The sequence below is a fragment of the Anabrus simplex genome, chromosome 3 (genome assembly GCF_040414725.1).
Source record: "Anabrus simplex isolate iqAnaSimp1 chromosome 3, ASM4041472v1, whole genome shotgun sequence".
Taxonomy (NCBI): Eukaryota; Metazoa; Arthropoda; class Insecta; order Orthoptera; family Tettigoniidae; genus Anabrus; species Anabrus simplex.
The window spans coordinates 87,131,924-87,157,934 of NC_090267.1; the positions used below are offsets into that span (position 1 = coordinate 87,131,924).

The window sequence follows — 26,011 nt, forward strand, 5'->3', positions numbered from 1 at the left end:
ACCGGTAGTACAAAAATGCATCTAAGGATAGTTTCACTTTTATTTTCTCCTTGTGAAATAAACTGACACATGCATTCCATTTTATTTACAGGATAACAATGGAACTATAGAAAATGAAGAACTCAGAGGATTCCTCAAGGATCTGCTGGAACTAGTCAAAAAGGTACTGTAAACAAAATATGTGACATCTTGCAGCACTTATCGGTCTTAATTTCATATTCCTGGAAGAATAAAATACATATATACGCAGTAGCGTAGCCAGGATCGACCGATGGGTGGGGGTTATAGTTGCAATATGATGATAGAACATAATGAAGGTGCTTGTGCTTGTGTGGTGTGTGCATGCATAAGTGTTATAATAAGGACACTGATGCAATTGAATTATGTTGATATTCAGATTGCAGTACATTAAAATACAGAACAAGAACAATATGATCAAGGTCATCAGTTTTACAGCAAATGGTATATTCAGATTAAAAACCAACTTTTGAGACTTCTTATAAAATACAACCAAGAGATCTGTTGGTTTTACAATTATGCCTCTGTGAATGTTCAAAACAGCCAATCCACTGAGTTGACTTTCACTTGTTTATTGTCAGTTCCTGTTTAACCCCCCAATAACAACCCCCCCCCCCACTTTAGCTATGCCCCTCTGTATACGTATGTACAGTCATACAACCCTTTATTCAGAACTAGTATAATGTCTTCTGCTTCTATACCCCTTACCTTGAAATCATTAAATACCACATCTAGAAAGCATCTTCTAAGTCTGCCTCTGCTTTTCTTATACCTTCCTTTAGTTCCCTCATATGTCACAATCACTGGGAAAGAATTAAAGCAAAGTCATCTCTTTAATGGCCATGGCCTAAGGAAGAGCAAAAGGTAAAGGCTACCACTATTTCTAACCATTGCATTAAGTGAAATCAAGTGGCTAGGTCTGTGCCCAGCCTATATTTTGCATGTATTTACTTTTATAATTTTTGTTGGTATCACCTATCTTGAAAGTGAATTTGAGTGTCAGTTTTCAACAACATCCATCAAAATTGCATACATTCCCTTCCTACAGTCACTGAAAATCTCTAAAGGCCAAGTGGCCAACTACCTTTCTGTTTTAGTTGCAAAGAAATTGTTGTGGCTTCACTTTCTTTATACAAGTATTTTATGTGTAATAAATGTTTCTATTCTCTAGGATTATGATGCACAAGATCTACATGAATTTGAAGAAACAATACTGAGAGGTGTTGATTACAACCAAGATGGCAAGATCAATAGGAAAGAGCTTACTATGATTCTGCTAGCCTTGGCTAAACATAATCAGGAAGAAGATACGACTGCATAAAATAAACTCTTAACAACCATGGACATTATCCTAATCCATCCTACATTTTCCCTTCAGTCTTCATCGTTGACTTTTTATAGGTTATCAGATTTCAAAACCTCTGCTTAATAGCAATCTATGCCAACTCTTGATGCACTGCAACATTCCAGTTGCATGCCTATTCCTTTCATCATATGTTCCTAATCAAATTGTTTAAGTTCAACAATTATCTGATAGGCTAATGACATGGTAATTTATACTGATTATGGTATATTTTAAATGTAATGGCAATTAATAATATCAGTATTTTAATAAAAAATATAACAGACAATATATAACTGGTTTTGTACATATCTTTCTGAATTCCTTTTCCTTCCATTAACTGCATTCCTTTTAAGTAGGCTAATTTATTCAGCTTTATTGAAAGAGACTTCTACATATATTTGTACTTTCAATGATATTGTCTGCAGACAGTAGTGGCTTCCCCTGCAATGAAATGACACAATAACATATTATATTGAAACAAACATATGATTCCTACATATATATATTGTAAAATAAATAACTTACACAACCATTTTAATTTCTGATAAAGATTTTATACAGGTAAAGAGATCTTAGGATAAACAGAAAGTCCTTTTGACACAGAGAATGAGAAGGTTAGTTTGCTGAATATTGGAAAGAGATCCTGAGAAGAGCAGTGCAGGGTAATACAAAGAGGTAAAATGCTCTCTGTTTATTAATGTAGAATGTTGATGCTTGTTGTTTAAAGGGGCCTAACATCTAAGGTCATCAGCCCAATGTAAATTTTCAAGACTTCATCTTTTGCATGGTGATTCTAGAGAAGCTGAAGAAATTTCTGTCATCCTTTACCACAGTGGTTAATAGTGATCATTAACTATCATTAGTGATATTCCAAGCTATGGTTACCAAAATGAATAACAGCAACAATTAGGCTATTACTACTACTACTACTGTATCATGTATTTATCATCGATCTGTCAGGACCCTAAGAGTAGTCAAGGACCAGCTATGGACAATTGAATCAACAATTCATCATTGTATCTTAAAGATGGTACTTTTAGCAGGTCAATAAAATGCTTTACCCTGTGCAGATCATTCCCAAGAAGTAAATCACCGTACTATAAGAATTTATCTGATGGTTTACTGATGATGTACCGTATGTATCTACAGTCAGCACTGGAAAAACTGTTCATGTGTTACCGTAGTCAATCTGTATTCCTCAGAGATTTTAGTTTGGCAATGGACCTACCAGAAAAATCAGTCTTTCCCTTATGAACCGCCAGGAATGAAATTCTCAAAAGCCACTACTGCCTGCAGATTCAAATCATTCCCTACAGTGCCAAGAGAATGTATATACTGTATACCAGGTTTGGAAAACACTGGACATAAACCAAAATGCTCAAAATGTATTCCAATGGAAAATAAAGAAGTACCATATGTCTACAGTTGATTAATTTTAATATTTCCAAACATTTAATAAAATTATATTAATTAGATCCATTCACAGTGTGTGGTCTATTAGCTGAAATATCTGCACTCATTAAAATATGCAATGAAGTTAAGAAATAATAAGACTGGATTTTACTTGAACAATATTGTGTGAAAGTAATTTCTGTTCTTTACAACTTACATTTCCTTCATAATGTTGTAATAAGGTTATGAAAAGTAATGTGACTTATTGTTTCACAGAGCATATTCCAATAACCTGATTATTTGTCAAAATGTAATTTAAAGAATGGATTTTTTTCAATCCCTCTAAATCAGTATTTTTTCCTGTTTCCCGTTTGCATTACTGTCATATGTATTCATTAAGAATCTAACAATACTGGGAATATTTACTACAATGTATTCTTACAAGAGTGTAAATAATATCAAAATATTGAATTACAGTAGATGTAAAACAGTCTGTAATATTACATTAAAAGTGAATATTTGTACAAAATGGCAATTATATCTTAAAATATGAAGGTATGGATTTAAACCAGCCTGCTGTAGTGTAAGAGGTATTTGCACTTGAGTAAGAGGAATCCTTTATTGTATTGTGGTTAATCTACTGATCTGTGTCCCTACCACCTCTTGCAGGAGAACCTGGTGTACAGAGTACACCCCTTCCAGTTTTTAGATGTACTGTATATTAAAATTTATATTTTAATGTTTTTCTATGATCAGCTACAGAGGGTGTGTAGGATCTTTAATAGTGTTTGATTTTAGGTTTAAGAGGTTTAGCTTCTTCTGATCCAGTTAGCTACAGCATCACATATTCAAGGTCACTCCCACTGAGCCTCTTGTCCCTGTGGGTACTGTACACTGTTGTAAATTCAAGAATATAATATACAGTATATAAGTATTTCAATATAACTGATGTAATATAATACACCAGGAAGGGAGAAAATTAAAATGGGTTCTACTTTCACATTCAAAATTAGCATATTTCCAGGGATGTAATTTACTTCTGGATGTATATAAAGAAGATTTATAAAGATACAGGTTTAGCACTAATTTTGCACTTTAATTACTTACTTGAATACATATAGTATGGTATTTAACACTTGTTTTTCCAGTTTACCAATTGAATCTATTTCTGCCATAAAAAAAATTTCTATCATGTTCCTTATTATTTTCACTTTCCAATTCTCCTTTGGGTATCTCCTCTCTACTTTTACAGTCATCTGAGTCACATTTGTTATGTTTAGAATCACCATCCTCTTCCTCAGAAATTTCTACGTCGGACATGTCACTTTCTAGCTCATCGAGAATTTTCAAAAACTTTTCATTAAAATTTGGATCATTCATATGGGTCAGGATCACCTAACACAGTTCATCAGTTACTGTCATCAACAGATGCAGAAAACAAATGAACAAAACAAACGCCAAAAAGAAAAGTTCAGTCAGCCATTGAGTCATACACTAACAGTTATGCAGTTGACATTGCATTAACAATATGAGAGTCAACACTGACTACACTGGTGACGGGCAGTAGATTGCAAATGGGCTGCTACTGAGACACACAGATCTCCAGGGCTGATAATATTCCTAGAATCAGGAGTGTGAAAAGCAGTGCAGACCCTGGGACTGCATGACTGTAGTTAACTACCAGTGGCAACTCTGAATTGAACTATTTCTGAAATTATAATTTGAATAATACTATTCGCACACTTTATCTTGGTGCATTTGTGTACGGGGGTGAGGAGTAAGGAGGGAGCTGTCCCGGTATCGATAGTGCTGCCTGGTGCTGCCAACTGAATGAAAATGAAATCTGAATTGAATCAAGAATATGATCGATCGTTATGAAATTTCTAAACTATTATCATCTTAAGCCAACAACTATGTCACATACACATTATATAACATTATAAAACATTTCTCGATGCAAATTTTGTTCCTAGCATGAATTCTATACTTTGGCTGTGTTGTGTAAACAACAACAGTACTAGTACGTAAAGTGTACGCCAGATGTCGCACAACGATGCTTAAGCGATTCATAGTTTGTGTTTCAAAGGTTGCCAGTACGAATCTCGAAGTTCGCCGAGGTCAATCGATTCAGCACTAGGGTGTAAGTGCACCAAGATGAAGTGTGCGGGTAATAACACTTGTATCACAAAGCAATGTTATATTGTAATTGTTTAATTGAATGGATAATGTAATTTTCCTGGCATGGAGAAAAATATTTTATTCTGAAGATAACTTGACGAATAAATATTTTAGAGGAAGCATAAACTGTAGATTTATATTTTGAGAATCTTGCAATAGCAAATGTTAAAATTGCAAATTATATGAAGTAACATGAATGAAACTAAATCTTGGAATAATTCTTTCTAGTCTATAAAACATTCAGTTGGAATGGAAAAGAATTTAAACAGACAGGAACCTTTATTTCAAGTGTGTAATTTATAGTGTAATATAAACAGAAAGTATGTATTTGAATGCTAAGTGTACAACAGACTGTAATACCATATCTTGATAAAGGTTTAAGCTCAGAAGAGGTTAAATGAAGATATATTTTGCTATGATTGAATTTTGGGTAGTTATACTTCAAATGAGGAATCTTAAATAAAAGAGTATGGTAGGCTTAATCATAACACAGAAATCATTTTAATGCCAATCAAGCTAATATAATGTTTGTTATTTATGATCATGTCTGAAAAAATATATTTGGGTTGCCTAATTAACATCCTGGAAAATCGTTGCATAGAGGTAGACATTTATGACTGTTGGTAATATAAATAATTTATTTTATACTGCTTAATCCAGTTAATAAACTTTAAATTTTAATATAAAATTGATCTATCTAATGAATGATGTACATACATCATAAAGTTTGTCCACAAGAAATCAACTGCTTTACCCATGCAATAACAAACAACAATAGTTCTTCAGAAATGAATATCATTTTCACCATAAAACTAAGAAATTGTATAAATCAGAGTAGGTTATAGGGAATTTAATTTCACAGGTATTATTAAGTTTCAGAAGCAGTTTGTTATAAGGAGTATGGAGCAAAACCAATAAGCATATTAAAACATTTATTTTATTAGAGTGTATATTCCATTAATTTTTAACAAACTGATTTTAATTACACTGACTTAACTTTCATTTAAATGTATGAGGCTTTTGTAGTTCGGGAACCAGCATGTTTGCTGTAGTAACAAAGTTATTCTATTACTTCTACACAGTCTTTGGTAGTTGGAATTTAGATTTATTGTTATTGTTCACCAGTGATAGAGCAGAAGTAGATATTGTTTTAATATACCTAGGTATTTTTCCCTAAATCAACTATACCCAGGTGCATTTGATCTACTGTGAGCAAACTGTCTCTGTATTCTAACCATCTTTACATACATTTAGTGGCTATGATGTTTTGGTTATGGTATGTTGGCACACAGTGCATGCCTTACTGCTCCTTGCCGTCAACTATGGTGTTCAGCCAACCAGGTTGCTTGCTCCAGGCTTTTGACAAGGTCAGTCCAACAGATTGGCGGCCTGCCACAATCCCATTTCTTGATGGACTTCCCCTGGACCACCAATTTCTCCACTTGGGTGCTGCAAGCAATTTGCCTAAAGGATGTAAGGATTCTGTTGTGTATCAGGGTTGCCAACCTTTGTTGCGGTCGTATTTCTTCAAGAACAGATCCGTTAATTGTGTATGCTGTCCACAGAATGCAAAGCATGTATCACCAGCACCACATCTCACATGCCTCAATGTGGTAGCGCAGTCAGCAGTACATAAATTCCATGTCTGATACATAGGACATAATATGGAGCATAAGGGTGTTGACAAGTTTGATTTTTGTTGCATTGATTATTGGAGCTGTTACATTTATAATAATTGCTGCCACACAAACACCACAGAGGTGCACAAGGGTGGTACATTTTATCTTTTTGACTGCATAGCATATGTAGGGGTAAGTATACAATGTTGTGTAGTTGATGAGATATGAATTCCTTCAGCTTCAGAAGGCTATGGTGACCATATATATAGGCTAGTCTAGATGATGAAAAAGGTAGGCAATTTATCCGTTTCAAAATAACTTATGTTCCAGTTCTGCTGTGGTCATTCGTATATTCACTGCAAAGCATTCTTTAATGCTCTATTCTATCATATAAATCACCAATTAATTCTTTTCCTTAATCTTTACTTGCTCTAAACCCCAGTTCTTTTATGACTTGTAACATTGAATTTACAATTGCCAGTTCAAAGGCAAAAAATCTTCACATATGCCAAAATTGCTAGCACACCTATCAATCGGATGGTATATGATTTCTAACACCATAATTTGTTATCATCCCCTCTGAAGTCTAAATCACAATATGCCTAATATTTACATTTCCACATCTGTCCTAATGTTGTCAAAACTTACTGCATTTCTGAAGAACTGTTGTCAAAAACAACGCACAAATAAATATACATGACTCTAATATGTAGCCTATACTGTTGACTTACCATTTAGCTCATCCAATAATTTTCTTTAGTTTCCTATGACAAAATATTATAAGTTTCTTTTTTTAAGATTCCATCACATGACATTTATCAAGACAGGGAATTTATTGTTGAAAGGAATAATGAACATTTTAACTAGACATGCTGCAATATGTGTAAATACTCATAAAATTGTGATTTTCATAAATTGTAACTAGTATATCATGTAATCGATTTGTCGTGGACAACCTGTATAGAGTCATAAAATGTTTTTAATATAATAAAATGCAGAACTTACATAACAAGAATTTTATGATTTTATTTAATAAATAAACTTTACTTCCTAAGCAATGGCCATACTCAATAAACTGAAAACATGTGGAGATAGCCAATTGTTCCATCCAGTCCTAAGTCTACCACTGTTGCTAGTGTGGAACACCAATTAAATAATTACCATCAAGAAAAATACTCAACACACACTGTAATATTCACAAGACCAGTAGGATAAAACAAGATTAAGAGATCATAACTTAGATTTATTTAACATACCATAATCGGTCCTAAATCAGATGAATAACGTGACCAACAGTTTCTCAGGTGTAATCATCATACATGATAATCATGACTAGTCCAGTACAAATAAGGCTTGTAAAGTAGCAATGACACATCAGTTAATTCAATAGCACCATATGCTACAAAAGTATGTTTGAAATCACCATATCACAATAATTCTTTATACATGGTCATTGCCATTTCTTCCATTTAAACCTTCAATTCAAAAATTTATCAATCATTTCTGCAACCATAATACAATTTAAACCTTCATGTAAACAAGAAATAGCTCTTTGTAACCATTATTAACCATAACAAAATGTAATTCATAGACTGATTCATGATTGATGAAATACCCTTGATCAAACAAGTAACTAAGATAACACTTTGATTTTTCTTCACCCCAAAACTTAAAAGCCCTACTATCAATATCAGACTTCTTTCCTCGAAGGGCACTTTCAGCAATAAATCTTACAGGTGGGACTGAAAACTCACCATACTCATCAAAACATTCTTCTGAAAGGATATCGCATAATCCAAAAAATACTTGACTTATTTTTAAAATTTTAGACAGCTCTTCTAACACTGACATCAAATAGCAGAGCTCGATCTGCTCATCATCATCATCCTCACCTTTTAACATGTTGTCTAACATTCAAATCAACTAATTTGCAATCTGTTAGAAATCCAAATCTTAGTAACTTTATACTCATCTATCTTCTTTCCATTCAAAGCAATACAATCATCATCCCTCCACACCACTTCATTAACTCTCTCTTATCAATCTTAATATTAACCAAATCTTACAAAATTTGTCTAATGTGCAAGGCATTGTTAACAAAGTATTCTTGAGCAAGTGTTCGTAACTTGTACTCTGATGCAAAGTGAAGCATCACCAGCGTCATTATATGTTTGCGTAGTAGCATCATGTTTGTTCAGATTACGTAAGAGTTCACCCTTTAGGGAAGTAAATTCATCTGCTCAATAAAAAATTTAAAAACTTAGATTTCCATACTCATTAAATCCATAATTCCTGAACAACGAGTTGTCGTCATCAATTTCAATCATACAACAAGTGGCTCCATCCGCATCTCCGACTGAGTATGAGTATGAGCCTTCTCATACTCTACTATAATTTCGTGTGGCTATTTCTAGCCGAGTGCAGCCTTTGTAAGGCAGACCCTCCGATGAGGGTGGGCGGCATCTGCCATGTGTAGGTAACTGCGTGTTATTGTGGTAGAGGATAGTGTTATGTGTGGTGTGTGAGTTGCAGGGATGTTGGGGACAGCACAAACACCCAGCCCCCGGGCCATTGGAATTAACCAATGAAGGTTAAAATCCCCGACCCGGCCGGGAATCGAACCCGGGACCCTCTGAACCGAAGGCCAGTACGCTGACCATTCAGCCAACGAGTTGGACTCGTACTCTACTACATTGCTATCACCATTAAACCACATTCTTATAAAAGAAACGCTAAAGTGTTAAACAGTCAAATGAAGATGGCCAATGGAAACCAGGAGCATGTACCAAGAAAGGTGATTCTATTTTGTAGTAATCATTGCAAAAATGAAAATTATTCAACAAATCTCACCAGGGAAGACTCAAAAGATTGTGGAGGTACGTTAATGTGGATCAGATTGGTATCACTAAAAAGCACTAGTAACATTTTTTCACGAACTTTTTAGGTGAAGTCATCTTCATGGCTCCTGTTTTACAAAAAATTTGTTCTCAAGAATTTTTAAGAACTCAACCCAAGTAGCCTAGAGCTTTTTAGTGATTTTAATCTCTTTCAAACAGCTGAAGATGCCCAATAAGAGGGTGAAACAGGTCCTGTATTATTAATTTTAATATGTTATGTAATTGTATGTTGTATTGATGAGGTAGACTCATTTAAAAAGGAAAAATTCATTTCCTCCCCATTTGAATTTAGACAGAATTTTTTGAGCTGTCAGTAGAGAGATGGCTTGGAATTACATTAGTAGACAAATAAGTTTGAGTGGAGTTTTCAATAATAGAAAAATCCTATGCTGTCATAGGCGGAAAGGTGATACTCCAACGTGGCACATCCCAGGTGGCAGATAGAGGGGTCCTTACCGGTTTACTGGCAGACTTGAGTGAAATAAAATAGCTCTCATGGACCAAACACACTCCACAATTTCATTCATCATCACACCATATTTCATTAAACACCTTTCCAAATCACATCTGGAATTGTAAATCCTGACCACAGTCAGAACTTTGATCAATGATCAGACAATCAACCAAACATCGAGAGTCTTCTAATGAAAGAATCCACCGGCTTGGACATACATTGTAGCCCAAGAAAAGACACCACTCAGTGAGTCAGAGCACCTGGAAGCCCAACAGACAAACTGCAGACACAGACTTAAAATTCAGTAAACCAGGGAAATTCTCTTTCTTTGCAACAGTAAACATAAACTTGATAATGAAAATTGGAAAGTTGAAACACTTAACAAATGTAATGGATCAACACAGGATTCTAATATCAGCCCTTTCAGGAACTACAGAACACAGATCAGGACCCACTTGAATCTGGAAGATAACGTCTTTACAAAGGATCTCCAGGAAAAAGAGTAATGAAGAATGTCCCCCAATTTGGAATGGGATTCCTGGTCCATACCAGCATATTTGATTCAGTGGAGGACTTCTCATCAAACTCCCCAAGAATGGCAACCTTAATGATTAAAGTAGAGAACAAAATATATACATTGATTAATGTCCATATCCCAACAAATGACAAAAACATGAAAAATAAAGAAACTGAAATATTTTGGGAAGAGCTTGACCAACTGATATCAAATATCCCTGACAACCATGTTAAAATAATGCTTGGAGATTTCAGCGTGAAAATTGGACAAGAAAGAAAGTATCGCACAGTGATAGGTAAATAGCCAGCTCAAAAATTTACAAATAAAAAAAAATCTGAACATCATAGATGAGTCATTCAAACAACACAAGGCAAGGGACTATTACAGGACATTTAGACAATGTCAATCAAAGTATACTCCACCCACACTCATGATGAAAAATACACAAGGGAAACTAGCACACAATAATCAAAAGGATGCCAAAATTCTAGCCAATTACTTCAAAGAATTACTAAATGCTGAGGAACCAAAAGAATACTTAGAATTTTATCCTTATCCAAAAAATAAAACAAGTCTAGAAAAGGTTATACCACCAGATTTCAATGAAGTAATCAAAGCGATTGGTTGGCTCAAGAACTGCAAGGCAGCAGGAGATAATCAAGAGTGGTTGCAGAGCTGTGGAAGAATGCAAATAAACAAACACTTTGAAACCTCCACAAACACTTCATAGACATCTGGAATTCTGAACAACTGCCTGAGGAATGGAACACAGCTATAATTCATCCAATACACAGAAAGGGTGATAGATTGGATCCAAATAATTACTGGGGGATTTCTTTACTTGATGTCGCATATAAGATCCTGTCTAGAATTATCCTAACAAGAATTCAGGAACAACTCGACCAACTTGACCAAGAACTTGGAGAATATCAGGGAGGATTTCAAGCTGGAAGACGTTGTCCAGATCAAATCATCAGTCTTAAGTGGATCATGAAACATCAAAGAGTGAGAAACAAAAAGTTAGTCATCACTTTTGTTGACTTCAAGAAAGCATATGACAGCATCCATCATGAGTCATTACTTAAAATCCTCAAGGAATTTTGATTACACCAAAAACTTATCAACCTTATTGGAATTACCATTAAGAACACTAAATCAAAAGTTAAATTCAGAGGGGAGTTGTCTGAATCATTTTAAATCCGGACTGGACTTCAGCAGGGTAACAGTCTCTCACCATTACTATTTAATTGCACACTGGAGAAAATCATGCGAGAATGGACTAAAAAATTCCAACCAAACATCAAGATTGGCAAATTATCAAACTCAATTGCCTGTCATTTGAAGATGACCTTGCACTGCTCGCAAATAGTGTGGAAGAGGGTAAACACCAAACTGAAGAACTCAAAAAATTAGCAGCAAAAGTTGGACTACAAATCTTATTTGAAAAGACGGAAACCTTCAAGGTTGAAACACCAACTATCACACTTAATAACAACAACAAAATTAAGATTGTAAATAAATTCAAGTATCTTGGGGAGATTATTACTTGGAACTTAAACGAGAAAGTATCAGTAGAAAATAGAACAACTAAATTGAAACAAGCACATCGTATCACTTGGCCAACTTACAAGAAGAAATCTCTCTCGGTAAATGCAAAATTCAAACACTACAACTCTGATATTAAACCTGAAGCTACCTATACTAGTGAAACACTATTCAATTTGAACACCAAATTAACAACAGATAAATTACAGAAGACAGAAAGAAGAATCGTTAGGACAATCATAAACAAAAAACACCAAGTAGATGGACAATAGCGATTATTACCTAATGAAGTTGTACACCAGGAAACTGAGTCAATAATAGACACAAAGCAGAAAAGGAGGGTTGAATTTCAGGGTACTGGAACATCTTTTCAACTACTTTTGGAAAAGTAAAACCAAGAATAACTGGTTCAAAGAAGTCCAAGATGATTTAGATGAATTAGGCTTGGCAATGCAGCAAACTGAAGACCGAAAAGAGAAGAGGATCCTGAGAAAAAGAGACTTGAGAGGTAAACTGAAAACGTTTACATGCAAATGGAACACCATAACTGACAAAGAAAGGACAGCCAGGTCAGAAAGAATGAAGAAGTCCTAGGAGCAGAAGAAGAAACATAAGCCAAATTTGTAGTTAATACTCTTAATACTTAAATGTATATGGATTGATTAAAGTGCTCCAATATGGGCTTAAAATAATTAGTAATAATAATAATAATAATAATAATAATAATAATAATAATAATAATAGAAAAATCATAAAATGAAGATAAAGTTGGAATTGAAGAGGAACATTTGGGGCAAATATTCATTTATAGGAAGAGGAATTAGGAATTGGAATAATTTATCAAGGGAGATAAATTTCCAACTTCTTTGAAATCATTTAAGAACAGACTAGTTAAAGAACTGTTAGGTAATCTGCCACCTGCGTAACAGCCCTAAATGCAGATCAATGGTGATTGATTGAAGATAGCTGAAAAGCTCTGTAATCCAATGGAAATGATCATGGGCAACATGAAAATTAACATGGACAATATGCTCAATGAGGAGATTAAGTAGATCAAGTCAACAATAAGCCAGGAACTCGACCACCAGCTAAAGCAACCAACTTAATAAAAAAGGGGCCCCTCAGACTTCAGAGGAACGAAATGAAAAATAAACACTTTGAAAGCTGGTAGGAAAGAATCTGAACCATTGGCAACCTGGAATACTGAAGAAGAATGTCCCATCCCTCAAGATAAGCCTTCACTGAAACCTGTAAACATTATAAATGAAGCTAACAAGACTCCTATTGAAGGAAAAAGATTTTTCCACCCTATCTCTGGCCATCACTGACTGTCAAGATAGGGATAGCTATGCAAATCAAGGAGATTGGGAGGTACAGAGAAGCAGAAGACAGAAAACAATTACTTGCATTATCAGAACAAAGGATGTTAAAAGCAGCATCATTGAAGCTCATGACAAAATGGCATGGATCGACGTTGGTTGCCTGCATCAAGCCATCAACCAGAGAGCCCTCATGGAATACCTGAAAGATAATGGCATAGAAGGAAAGACAGAGTGTGATGGATTGAATACAACAGCGGCAAACATACAGAGTGGGAACTTTATTTCAATAGAAGGATGTAGTAGAACAGCTGATATTCTGGCTGAGAGTGGTTGTTGTAAGGTAATATATTTTTTTGGAGAAACCAGTAAGTAGGTGTCCATATATAGCAGAGGTGCTTAGCTGGGCGCTTGTTGAGCTTAGGCCAGTGCAACCGGGCGTGCGTGATGTAAATGCGGGCAGTTTACGTAGCAAGCATACGTCACAGTGAAACGAGAGAGCAAACACACTTTGCAGAAAAGTGAGGGATGTTCGATTGTGATAATGAAGCTCTCCTCCACTCTCAGCAAAGTGCTAATTGGGATACATTATTTAAAATAAAACTCTATAATCACAACAAAATAACTGACTTTTTCAAGTTATTCCAGTTTGATTTATACTGTGCTCAACATAAAAAGTCAGTTTTATTTTCTTATATTTATTCATTCAAGGAAAATGGACACATTATAATTTTTGTGTTACAATCTACAAAGGTACAGGGTTTAAGCGTACAAGCTATGATTTACAATTCCTCGCCCGGTAAGGCTTTTAACAGTGTGTATTTTTATCCCTTGTTTAATGTTTTTTACAAGTATTTTGTAGGATAATATTTATATTTAACCTGTGTGTTCGACAGACTGAAGAGCTTTTATGTTACATTTCAGCTCAAAGATCATGGGCACCGGGCGAGTTGGCCACGCGGCTAGGGGCGCAGAGCTGTGAGCTTGCATCTGGGAGGTAGTGGGTTCAAACCCCACTGTCGGCAGCCCTGAACATGGTTTTCTGTGGTTTCCCATTTTCAATTCAGGCACATGCTGGGGCTGTACCTTAATTAAGGCCACAGCCGCTTCCTTCCCACTCCTAGCACTTTCTTATCCCAACGTTGCCATAAGACCTATCTCTGTCGGTGCGATGTAAAACAAATTGTAAAAATAAAAACGAAGATCGTGGGCCATGTTAGTGACAAATCCAGAACACTTGTGTTCAGTTCAGTTCAGTACGGTTAGGTGCTCATTGAACATGGTTAAGTGAAGTTGAGAGTAAAATAAAAAATAAATTGAATGCATTCAAAGAAAATAGTGCTGGGAAGAGTTAACTATAGGAACGATTTGATGTTGTCATTGATGACAAGAGACAGAAAACCGAATTTATGCAATCCAAAATAGGCAGTGTCTCTTATGAAGCTCAAATACCAGTACATTAGCAAGGTATAATTGCACTCTTTCTCCTTCAACTCAGATGAGTACTTCATGCAGTCGAGTTATTCCTAGTTCTACAAAACATAAAATAACGAGGCTTATGTTAAAATGCGTGCCTTAGACCTATGCCTTTACAATGTTGTGTCAGGTACAGGGTTTCAAATGGTAGCACAAGAAAATATAGGAAATGACTTTTGTAAAGTAAGGGTGGCTGAGGTGCTACCGCAACAGACAACTGTTTCCTGGAGGTCATGAAGTGGCTGATGATATTCGTCGCGCTATAATACTGGCTGTTCATGATGCAATGCAGTATTATTCTGGTGCTGCAACTACAGACATGTGGACAGATGATTCCAAAAATTAATAATTTTAGTTTCCTTACCGTTCACTACATGCCGTGTGTGTAGAGGCGCGCAGCTGTGAGCTTGCATCCGGGAGATAGTAGGTTCGAATCCCACTATCGGCAGCCCTGAAAATGGTTTTCCGTGGTTTCCCATTTTCACACCAGGCAAATGCTGGGGCTGTACCTTAATTAAGGCCACGGCCGCTTCCTTCCAACTCCTAGGCCTTTCCTATCCCATCGTCGCCATAAGACCTATCTGTGTCGGTGCGACGTAAAGCCCCTAGCACAAAAAAAAAAAAAAAAAAAAAAAAAAGAGCGTTCACTACATTAATGAGTGGGCAAAAATAACAGAATTCTTTTAACCTGCCCCTTCTCCAATACTCTAAAGTCTGGTGAAAACATCATGAAAGAATCTATCACCCAATGTGCTGCATTAAGAATTCAGCTGCCAGATTTACAAAAGCTCACCAGGATGTTTGTAACAGATCAAGGTGCGAATGTTAGGAAGGTCTTAACAGTTCATGAAGGCTTTATGCGAATACCTTGTGTAGGGCATTGTTTAAATGCAGTTTTGCTGCACATATTCCAAGATGATTTCTTGATTCGCAGGGGCAGGACGTACAATACAAAATTAAGTAATTAAGAAAGCTGTGGCCAATTTAAAATGTACAGGTTTCAGAGCCAAAGTGTCCATTAAGGCTGCAAGGCTCAACCTACCCTAAACTTCTCCGAATGTATTTTCGTTTAGAATAAGGTGATATAATGTTTTGTAAGTTTATATGAACGAAAAACAGTTTGAGTGTCAACAACAAGAATTCAACAACTCATTAGAGCAGTTGCATAGCACGTTTCCTCACACTTAGGCTGAGTTCTGCCAGCCTTATGGGCAAGTGGGGTGTGGGAGGAATGGAAGAGATGGCTCGATGTGGAGAGTGGTTCTGAGAAGAAAACATACTTGTTAAACGTCTGTTCTAAGGCTGGCCTTCAGCGTGCCCGTAAGCTAGCAACAGTGTTCTGTGAGCCAGGAGGTGTGCATAATTACTACCGTACTTTCTCGCATAATTAATGCCCTCGCATAATTTATGCATCCCAATGTTTTTGGGTCCAAAGTGGAGAAAAAGAAATGTTCACGTATTTGACCCACCCACTTCTTTGAACATCTATCACGCAGCTCCGGATGCGTTTCGAAATAAAGATGTCAACTACTCAGGTAGCAGCCTCTCTATTGCAAAACTGGGCATTCCAAAAACTGGGCATTCCAAAAACTAGGCAACGTGCTGTTATCAGCCAATAGGAAATACCACTGCACTAGTTCAGCGAGAAAATCAGCACAGAAGTGACAAGTGACACTCTATTGCAGTCTGGTAGAAACGTTTTTTACGAGTGTTTCAGGTACGCGACATGTGTTTTCTGTGATCTCAAAATTGTTTGTTAGTCCATATTGAGCAAGTATTCGAATAATACTGAACCATATAAACTCGCGGTGATTAGTTATGGTTCACCGAATCATACGGGAATAGGGCAGTGGGCCGCAAATATTCAGTGTCCAAATGCAACACGCGCTACCGTGCTAACAGAGAAGTGCACTTCAAGAGACCACCAAGTCTCACAAAGCATTTCACGGATCAAAATGTGGTAAACTTCCGAAAGTAGGGGAGAAACCACAGGTCAGACGCCAAACAGTTTCCGTATGCCCCAAAGTCGAACAATCAATAAGAAAGGGACATCGATTGCTATTGCACACACTACAGGAAACGAAAAAAAACAATGTACTGCAATGCTTGCTGTAACATGTGATGGCAGAAAGCTTGCATCATATGATGTTCTAAAACAATGCCCAAAGTAAAATTTTGTGAGGGATCCACGTTTGCATCCAAAAAAAAAAAAAAAAGGGTGGATGGACATGTCACTCTTACAAGATTGGATACGAACGGTTTGGGGAAATATAGCAGGGGCCTCACCTTCAATGCCCAGCCCTTCTCGTGTTGGACAGTTTTCATTTTTTGCCTGTATGTCATTATTATCTACTTACATGAATTGTACTTTTATTAGTACATGTTTGTTTCATTTCAGGTCGTATTGTCAGCTCCTAACAGGAAGAATATTTTCCAGTGTCAGTACCAGTACTACAACCCATGTGTCCAACTTACCTGATGTACCCTATTAGATTTTTCAGAAAAAAAATTTACGCCAAATGACGATTAATCGCAAATGACTTGAAGTAATTGCATGTATATTATATTTATGTATCTTTTAAATGTAAATGAATTGTAAATATTTTTTTAATATCTGAATTCCTCGAATAATTTATGCATCCAAAGTTTTCACCTGTGTTTTTCTAATATCTTGTAATCAAAAAAGTGTGCTAATTACGTGAGAAAATATGCTAAGTGTTGTGGAGTGATGTGAAATTGTTATGAATGGATATGCCAGGGGATATTGTGGACCATTTAATTGAGAATGGAACTTATTTTTAATGATTAAATTACCAAAAAAAAACTACAAATCAAAGTTAAGAGACCAACATCTCAGTTAATGCTGCAGCAGAAAGACGGTAAATATGTTAAGAGATTTCAAAACAAGAGTATACCATGACACCTTGGGTGAGTAGTAGCTTGAACAGGAACAGACTTTACTGTTATTAAAGTTTATTTTTTGGAAAAGACAGTTCAGAATGGTGTGAATCAGGAATAGGAGAGGAAAGTTTGAAGAATATCATTGCAAAAACTAATTAACATGAGGCAAAATTAAGATTCTCAACAACTCACATGGAGACCTATAAACCAAAATTAATAAAAGAGCAAAAGATAGAGTGTTCTCAACTGAAGAAAGGATGTCAGCATCTGAGAGGATGAAGAAATATTGGAAGCACAGAAAAACTAAATTTTCTTTGTATAATTGACTGGAGTGGTCCTATGTTGGTCATAAAATGTATCAGTAAAATAAATAAACATGAGGCACCCACATGTCATATTGCAGCTGCAGTTACATTTATTGAGCTAGGCAAAACAAGAACAGAAGTCATGCGTCTTAATGCCATTCAACAAAATGAGAAAGATGACCAGACCAAACATATAATCAAATCATTAACTCAATAGTCCTAGTGCAACAGAAACTAGCATTTTGTGTAAATGACAAATCAGAATTTTCCGTGAACAAGGGGAATTATTTGGAAACATTGGAATTTTTAGCAGAGAAAGAAAATTTCATGAGAGACCACTTAAATAGTTGCAGCATATTTAAGGAGATTTCTTCCAACATACAGAATGAACTTATTCAGTGTGTTACTAATGCAATATATATTTTGAACAAAATCAAAAGTACGGTAGTTCCTTTGTGTCAATCCAAGCAGATGAAACTAATGATGTATCAACCAAGAGTCAACTGAGTATCTTGCAGTATGCAAATACTTCATCTCGGGAAAATGAAGGAAAGTTTATCAGGTTTTATGATGTTTTGCAATACAGAACTGCAAAAGGCATACCAAATGTCATTATAGAAGTGCTAAAATTTGGAATTGGAGAAAACAAACTGATAGCAGAAACTTATGATGGGTGTACTATTATGATGGGGAAACATTGTGGCATCCACACTATTATCAAAATAAAATACTCCAATGCTTTATTTATGCACTGCTATGTCCATCAACTTAATCTTGTTCTGCTTCACTGTTGTAAGACAATAATAAAAGTTAAATTATTCTTAGCAGTTCTTACTGGAATTCACAGTTTTTTCAGCCATTCCAGTAAGTGAAGTGAACTGCTTAGAGATAGGGAATATACAGTAAGTTTCCAAGTCCAAGCAAAACAAGGTGGAACTACCATTCACGAGGTGTTGCAACAGTTCTTCAATACCATACCGAACTGAATACTGCCTTTAAAAATGTCATAGAATCTGAAGGCTGGAACTTGAATTCCATAAATATCACTTTGGGAATTATTAAGAATTTCAATGACAGAACATTTGCGCTTTTGCTTAATTTGTTCAGCAAACTTTTTGTGCACTCAAGTGTTTTGTTTGATATCTGCAAAAGAGAAGTACAGACATCAAGAGATGCTTAATAAAAATTCAAAACTGTTAACATTGATGTTTTCATGGCCTGTACTTGTAGACATGATATGGGCTTTTGGGCTTATGCCATGTCAAGAAAACAAGGTGAAACTCTTCACGTTTTGCAGAGAACTTTGCTTCGTGTCTTCAGAAGAAAACAACAACAACAACAACAATAATAGGTAATAATAATAATAATATACAATACAATATACAATCAGCCATTTCAATCATTAAAATGATGTGGCCTCTTTAAGTCGTGGGTATAGGTAGGCCTTCAACAGTCTTCTCCAAGTAGAACGGTCTTGGGCAGATCTCATCCAAGTGGTACCAGCGATCTTCTTGATATCTTTGTCCCATCTGTCCGGTGGTCTTCCTCTAGGCCTTCGATGTTCTCTCGGACTCCACTCCAGCACTAGTTTTGTCCATCTATCATCATTTCTTCGTGCAACATGGCCAGCCCACTGCCATTTTAAGGAGCGTACTCTCTCTAAGATGTCTTTAACCTTTGTAACAGACCGGATGTCATCAGCTCTTTTCCTATCTTTCTTTGTATAGCCTAGCATTGACCTTTCCATGGCTCTCTGCGCGGTCCGAAGTTTCCCTTTTGTGAATTCGTTCAGAGTCCAAGTCTCACAGCCATAAGTCAGCACAGGAAGGATGCATTGGTCAAATACTGTTTTCTTCAGATTTGCTGGCATTTTTGATCTTAATACTGAAGAATTCCTTCCAAATGCTTGCCATCCGAGCTTGATGCGCCTATAGATTTCTGGTCTTATATCACCTGTCATATTTATAATCTGGCCAAGGTAGATGTAATCACTGACCTCTTCTAATGGCATGTTCTTAATATTCACATTTCCAGCTTGAACCCATTCGTTGGACATAACTTTTGTTTTGGAAAGGTTTATGCTTAGGCCAATCAACTGACATTCTAATGCAAGATCTGTAATTAAGGTCTGGAGCTCTTCGAAGTCGTTTGCCAGTAAAGCAATATCATCTGCAAATCTCAAGTTATTTAGCCTTTTCCCATTAATTCTAATTCCCTTTTCTTCCCAGCTCAGCTTAGACATAGCCATCTCTAGGACCGCTGAGAATAGTTTCGGGGAGATGGGATCACCTTGTTTGACACCTCTGTTGATGGGGAATTCTGGGGTTGATTTACCGATATTAACGAAAGCTGAAGAAGTCTCATAGATATTGTTGAGCACTTGGATGTAAGCTGCTTCCACTCCTTGCTCATGTAAAGCTTGCATGACAGCTGTATGGCTGACAGAGTCAAATGCCTTTTCAAAATCAACAAAGGCAATGCAGAGAGGCAAATGATATTCATTTGCTCTGCTTATCACTTCTCTTACAGTCAGTATGTGGTCTATTGTGCTAAAATTACTACGGAAACCTGCTTGTTCAATAATAATAATAATAATAATAATAATAATAATAATAATAATAATAATAATAATAATAATAATAATAATAATAATAATAATATTTCATTAACAGTAATACCATTTTACTTACAATAGAGAAAAATAAAGAAAACAAAACACACTAAAAAAGAAAGGTCAGTGGAGTATAAGAAGAAGAAGATGTACAAATATATACACAGATAATAGTACATGTAAGCACAGGAAAGTAATAGTCACTTTTGGAGATTGTGTAACTGATTTCTAAATTTTAGCTATGAGAAGTTAAATATATCCACTTTGTTTAGAAATCTTGACATTCGTTCAATTGGCCCATTGAATGCATAGTTAGTCCTGTACCGATTTGTAGACAATGTATGCTTAAACCTCGTGCATCTCTCTGGTACGTGTAAGTTATGTTTTTTCGAGGAGCTGTGGGCAATTCACTAAGAAGTGGAGCAATTTAAAAATGAAAAGTGTATCCAGGAATTCAAAACATTGTGACAGACTATGCAGATTTAAAGACTGTTGTAGGGCTGTATAACCAACATTTTCATACGAGTATCCCGCTCTAAATAAACATAAATGAAGAAATTTATGTTGTTCCGGCACTGAATCTAATCTATGGATAGAGGTCTGATGAGAATGGTTCCATATAGTTGTACAGTATTCAAGTATAGGGTATACCATAGATACATATAGCAATCGATAGGTAGCTAAGTTTGAAAATTCTCTGGAATATCTAGTAATGTAACCCAGTCTTTGTGATGATTTCTTACAAATATTTTCAATATGGTCATTAAATAATAGGTTATAACGGAATAAAACACCAGGGTCGTTAACTTGTGAAACAGGAGACAAAATGCTGTTATTACTAAATTTGTACTGAAATGATATTTTCTTCTTTTTAAAAAAAAAAAAAAACTATATTATTGTACATTTTTCATGACTAAGTTTCAACCCATTTTGAATAGAGTACTTTTCCAGATGATGTAAATCCTCTTGAAGTTTTAACCAATCAAGTGGACAATTAATTTTCATAAAAACTTTTGCATCATCAGCAAACAAAAGCAATTCTGAATTCGTAAGTACTGTATATTTTTAATGTCATTTATGTAGAGAGTAAAAAGTAAGGGAGCAAGGTGAGACCCTTGAAGAACTCTACTGGTAACAATAATAGGTGTAGAAACATGATTCCTTATTTTAACAACATGTAGGCAATTTTTTAAGATACGATTCAAACCAAGAGAGGAGAGGCCCATTAATTCCATAACCTGTTAGTTTTTACAGCAAGATATCATGGTCAACCATGTCAAAAGCTTTTGAGAAGTCTTTATAAATGCAGTCCACCTGAGAGTGGTTCTCTATTGCCTCTAAGAGGAACTGATAGAATAAAAGAAGATTGCTACAGGTTGACCGTCCTTAAAAGAATCCATGACGCTCATCAATGATGATGTTTCTAAAGGGAGGTGTGATCTTGTGAAGAACTGTTGAGTAAAAACTTTTGGGAATATGAGAAGAAATTGTAACGGGTCTAAATTGTTTTATGTCAGTTTTATCACCATTTTTTGAAAACTGGACTAACAAATCCTTTCTTCCATTCCTCTGGAGAAATACCTGGGTTTAATGATAAGTTGAACAGATAAAAGAGTTCTTCACATAAAATAAATGAGCAGTTCTTGAGCAGGTAAGTTGAAACACCATCAGGTCCTACAGTTTTCTTTAATAGATATCAGTTTGTTGTAAATTTCTGCCTTACAAATGTTGATAACTGACAGATTGACAGAAAAATGATAATCATTATGCCATATTATTGCTATTCTGATAAGAAGAATAAACAGATGAAAAGTGTTTAGCAAAAAGATTGACAATGTTTTCACCAGTATGGTACCTGCTGTAACTTCATTAAGATGCATTGTTGAAGGAATATTATTACATGACCTTTTAGAACTTAGATATTGCCAGAATTTCTGTGGACTGGAACTAATACTTTGTCCACAGTTGGAGACATAGTTTGTATAACAAGATTTGGATTCAGACTTGCATTCATTTCTTAATTTCGAGAAATGCTAATAATCACTATTGATACCTGATATTTTGTACAGGTTGTGTACTTTCTTCTTTTCAATAATCAGCGACTTCAATTTATGATTATACCAATTTGAGAATTTCGGAGTCTTAAAATTCTGTTTAGGGATGTAAAATTCCATGCCACAGTGTAGTACTGAATTGAAAGTTTTTACTGCTTTATCAATTGATACATTCTAAAACATCACCTTCTTGATGAACTGTGACAGGTAATGATTTAGTTCATTATAATCACCATTTAAAAAGTCAAAATAAAAACTCTCAGCAGGTAAGGAATTGTATAGCTCATTTATAGGTAAAGAAATCTCTAATGTTGGGTGGTGTCTGTCGAAGGGGACAATACTTTCATTACTAGATTTTACTTCAGTGGAACTAGAATTACTGAAAACCAGATGAAGAAAGTGATTCAGAAAATTTGGGATATCATTAAACTGATTTAAACACAGATAAGAAAATGTGTCTATGATTAAACTGGACTGCACCATGTGGTTACCTACTGACACAAGACCAGACTATCCAATCAAGATGTGGTAAATTGTAGTCGCCAACAAGGAGCAATAAATGGTTGTCGACATTTGAAATATTTTTTTCAACAGCAATGCAATGGTCGAAATATTTTTGGATAGGAGACCTGGGTGGAATGTATACAGCACCAATGATTAATTTTGTGGTGTTAAAAGTCAGGGGTACAAACAACTGTTCAATTGTGCTAATGCACAGTATCTGTGTAGGTTTAAACCTCTTGCTAATACAGATCATTACACCCCCATGGGATGCCTTCATACTCGTTAAAAAAGACTTATCACATTTGAAAATTGAATATGACTTGAGTCTGAGTTCCTCATCACTAATTTCATCATTTACATTTGCTTTGGTTAATATCAAGTCGTAGTCAGCTAAATATGAAGAAATTCTAAGTTCAGTTAGTTTACTTCGAAATCCATTTACATTTTGAGAGTATCCTCTAAAGTGTTCAACTAACTTTTCTATTGATGTTTTTGGTTTTATTTATTTATTTATTTATTTATTTATTTATTTATTTATTTATTTATTTATTTAGCATATGGAATATACAATAATACATAAATTATATACTAAAATAACTAGGGCATTATTCATCATCATCATCATCATCATCATCTTCATTTCCCATTTCCAGCTTCCTGGGTTGAGTTATGAATCAAGGACCTCCACCGCTGTCTGTCTGTCCACCATTCTTCTCCTTTTTTAAGTACCTCTTCTGGCTTTCCTCCCCTCTTCTCTATGCACTCCCACACTAAATATGGCCATCTCTTTCGGGGTCTTTCTTATGGACTCTTTCATGTTAACTTCTCAGAAAAAGCTTTTTTGGCACTCTCTCTTCTCTCATTCTCATCATATGCCCATACCACCTTAGCTTGTTGTTTCTATCCTGTCTAGAAGTTTCAAGATTCCTGTCCTTTTCCTTCTCTCTTCATTTCTAATTCTATCCTTTTCGGTCTTGCCCTCAATACATCTTAGGAATTTCATCTCCACTGCCTATATTCTACTCTACTCTCATTTTGTTGTAGTCCATGATCCAGCTGCATAGGTTAGTATCAAGGGCGCCCATACCCAGGGGCAAGGTGGGGCCCCGGCCCCCCTCTAGCTCTCAGGGAAAGGCAAAAATCTAGGGTAGTCATGTGTTTTTCTTTCAAGAAAATGATTTAAAAGTCAGTAATACGTAAAAGGGTAGTACCGTCCACCTCCAACATGCAGGGGATACCATTCTACCGCAGAATACTAATCGGCATTTATCTTCCAAAATATTAAAATTACTACGTACCCCCAGGTCTGGGCCCCCTCTAGAAACTGTCATATGGGCGCCCATGGTTAGTATGGGTTCAATCAATCAATCAATCAATCAATAAATCAATCAATCAATCAATCAATCAATCAATCAATCAGTCAATCAATCAATCAGTACTGATCTGCATTTAGGGCAGTCGCCCAGATGGCAGATTCCCTATCTGTTGTTTTCCTAGCCTTTTCTTAAATGACTGCAAATAAATTGGAAATTTATTGAACATCTCCCTTGGTAAGTTATTCTAATCCCTAACTCCCCTTCCTATAAACAAATATTTGCCCAAATTTGTCCTCTTCAATTCCAACTTTCATAATAGGTTGAATATAATACTTTCTTACATTTCTTCGGGACATCTTGGTTCCACAAAATACCCCTTACACTCTGGTAGAAGCCGTTTGCTTGTTGTATTCTTTTCCCAGTTTCCTCGGTTATCTTTCCATCTTCTGTGATCACACTTCCCAAGTACCGGTACTTGAAACTTTTAACCACTTCCAGAATTTTACCATTCAGTTTTATCTTTCCTCTTTCTTCCTTCCTTCCTTCCTTCCTTCCCCTTGTCATCATTATTGTTTTACTTTTCTCTGTGCTTACTTTCATCCCAAATTTTTCTACCTCTTGATTCCATACATCTACTTGTTTTTGCACTTATATTTCATCCTCACCCCATATCACTATATCATCTGCAAACAACATGGCTTTTGTTGCCTGTCTTCCCAATCTCTGTTTAATGTTCTTATGAATTTCATCAATGACTGTGATGAATAGTATGGGGGATAGTATACTTCCCTGATGGAGAACATTTTGTTTTTTCTATACTAGTCTTGACTCTACTAACACAATTTTTGTACATAGCTTTTATCGTTTGCACTTCCACTCTGTTAACTTGTTTTTTCCTTAATGTGTCCCACTCCAACTGTCTGGGCACACTGTCATATACTTTCCCAATGTCAATAAATGTCACCACTATGTCTTTTCCAAATGCCCATCTTTTCTCCATCATATGTCTTAATCTAAAGTTCAGGTCAAACGTTGAACTGTCTTTCCTAAAACCAAACTGTTCTTCTTACATTTCTCCTTCTAGCTTCCTCCTCATACTTCCAATACTCTCCCAAATATCTTAGCTACATGGGCAGTAAGGATGATCCCTCCGTAGTTATTACATTCCTTTTTATCACCTTTTTTAAATATAATAATTAAATAATTAAATCCTTTCCCCACTCTTCTAGGATCTTTTTCTTCCTCCAGATTATTCTAAATAATCTATAGCCCTACTGATCCTGCTGCTTTTATCATTTCCGTAGTTACCTCATCCACTCCTCTTCTTTACCCTGTTCATCTTTTGTATGGCTTCCTCTATTTCTAATATCAATATCTCCTTTTCTTGTCTTCTTCATTCCCCCATTGTTTCATCTTGCTCCTTTTTATCTACCCGTTCACTGTATTTAATATTTAGCAATTCTGAGAAGTATTCTTCCCATCTTTTTAGTATGTCATCTCTTTAAGTCAATATCTACCCTGTTAAAGTTTTTACAAATTTTGTATCATTCCTATTTCATA

General features: G+C 35.6%; 1 protein-coding gene across 1 annotated transcript in view; it reads left to right on the forward strand.

Annotated features, from left to right (window-relative positions):
* The window catches only part of Cbp53E (Calbindin 53E), a 427,296-nt gene extending 419,735 nt beyond the window's left edge, over positions 1-7,561 (forward strand). Inside the window, exons 10-11 of the mRNA XM_067142613.2 lie at positions 92-163; positions 1,190-7,561. Coding sequence (XP_066998714.1) covers positions 92-163; positions 1,190-1,339 — 222 coding nt within the window. The 3' untranslated portion in view covers positions 1,340-7,561. The remainder of the gene's footprint in view (positions 1-91; positions 164-1,189) is intronic.
* Positions 7,562-26,011: the final 18,450 nt, after the last annotated feature.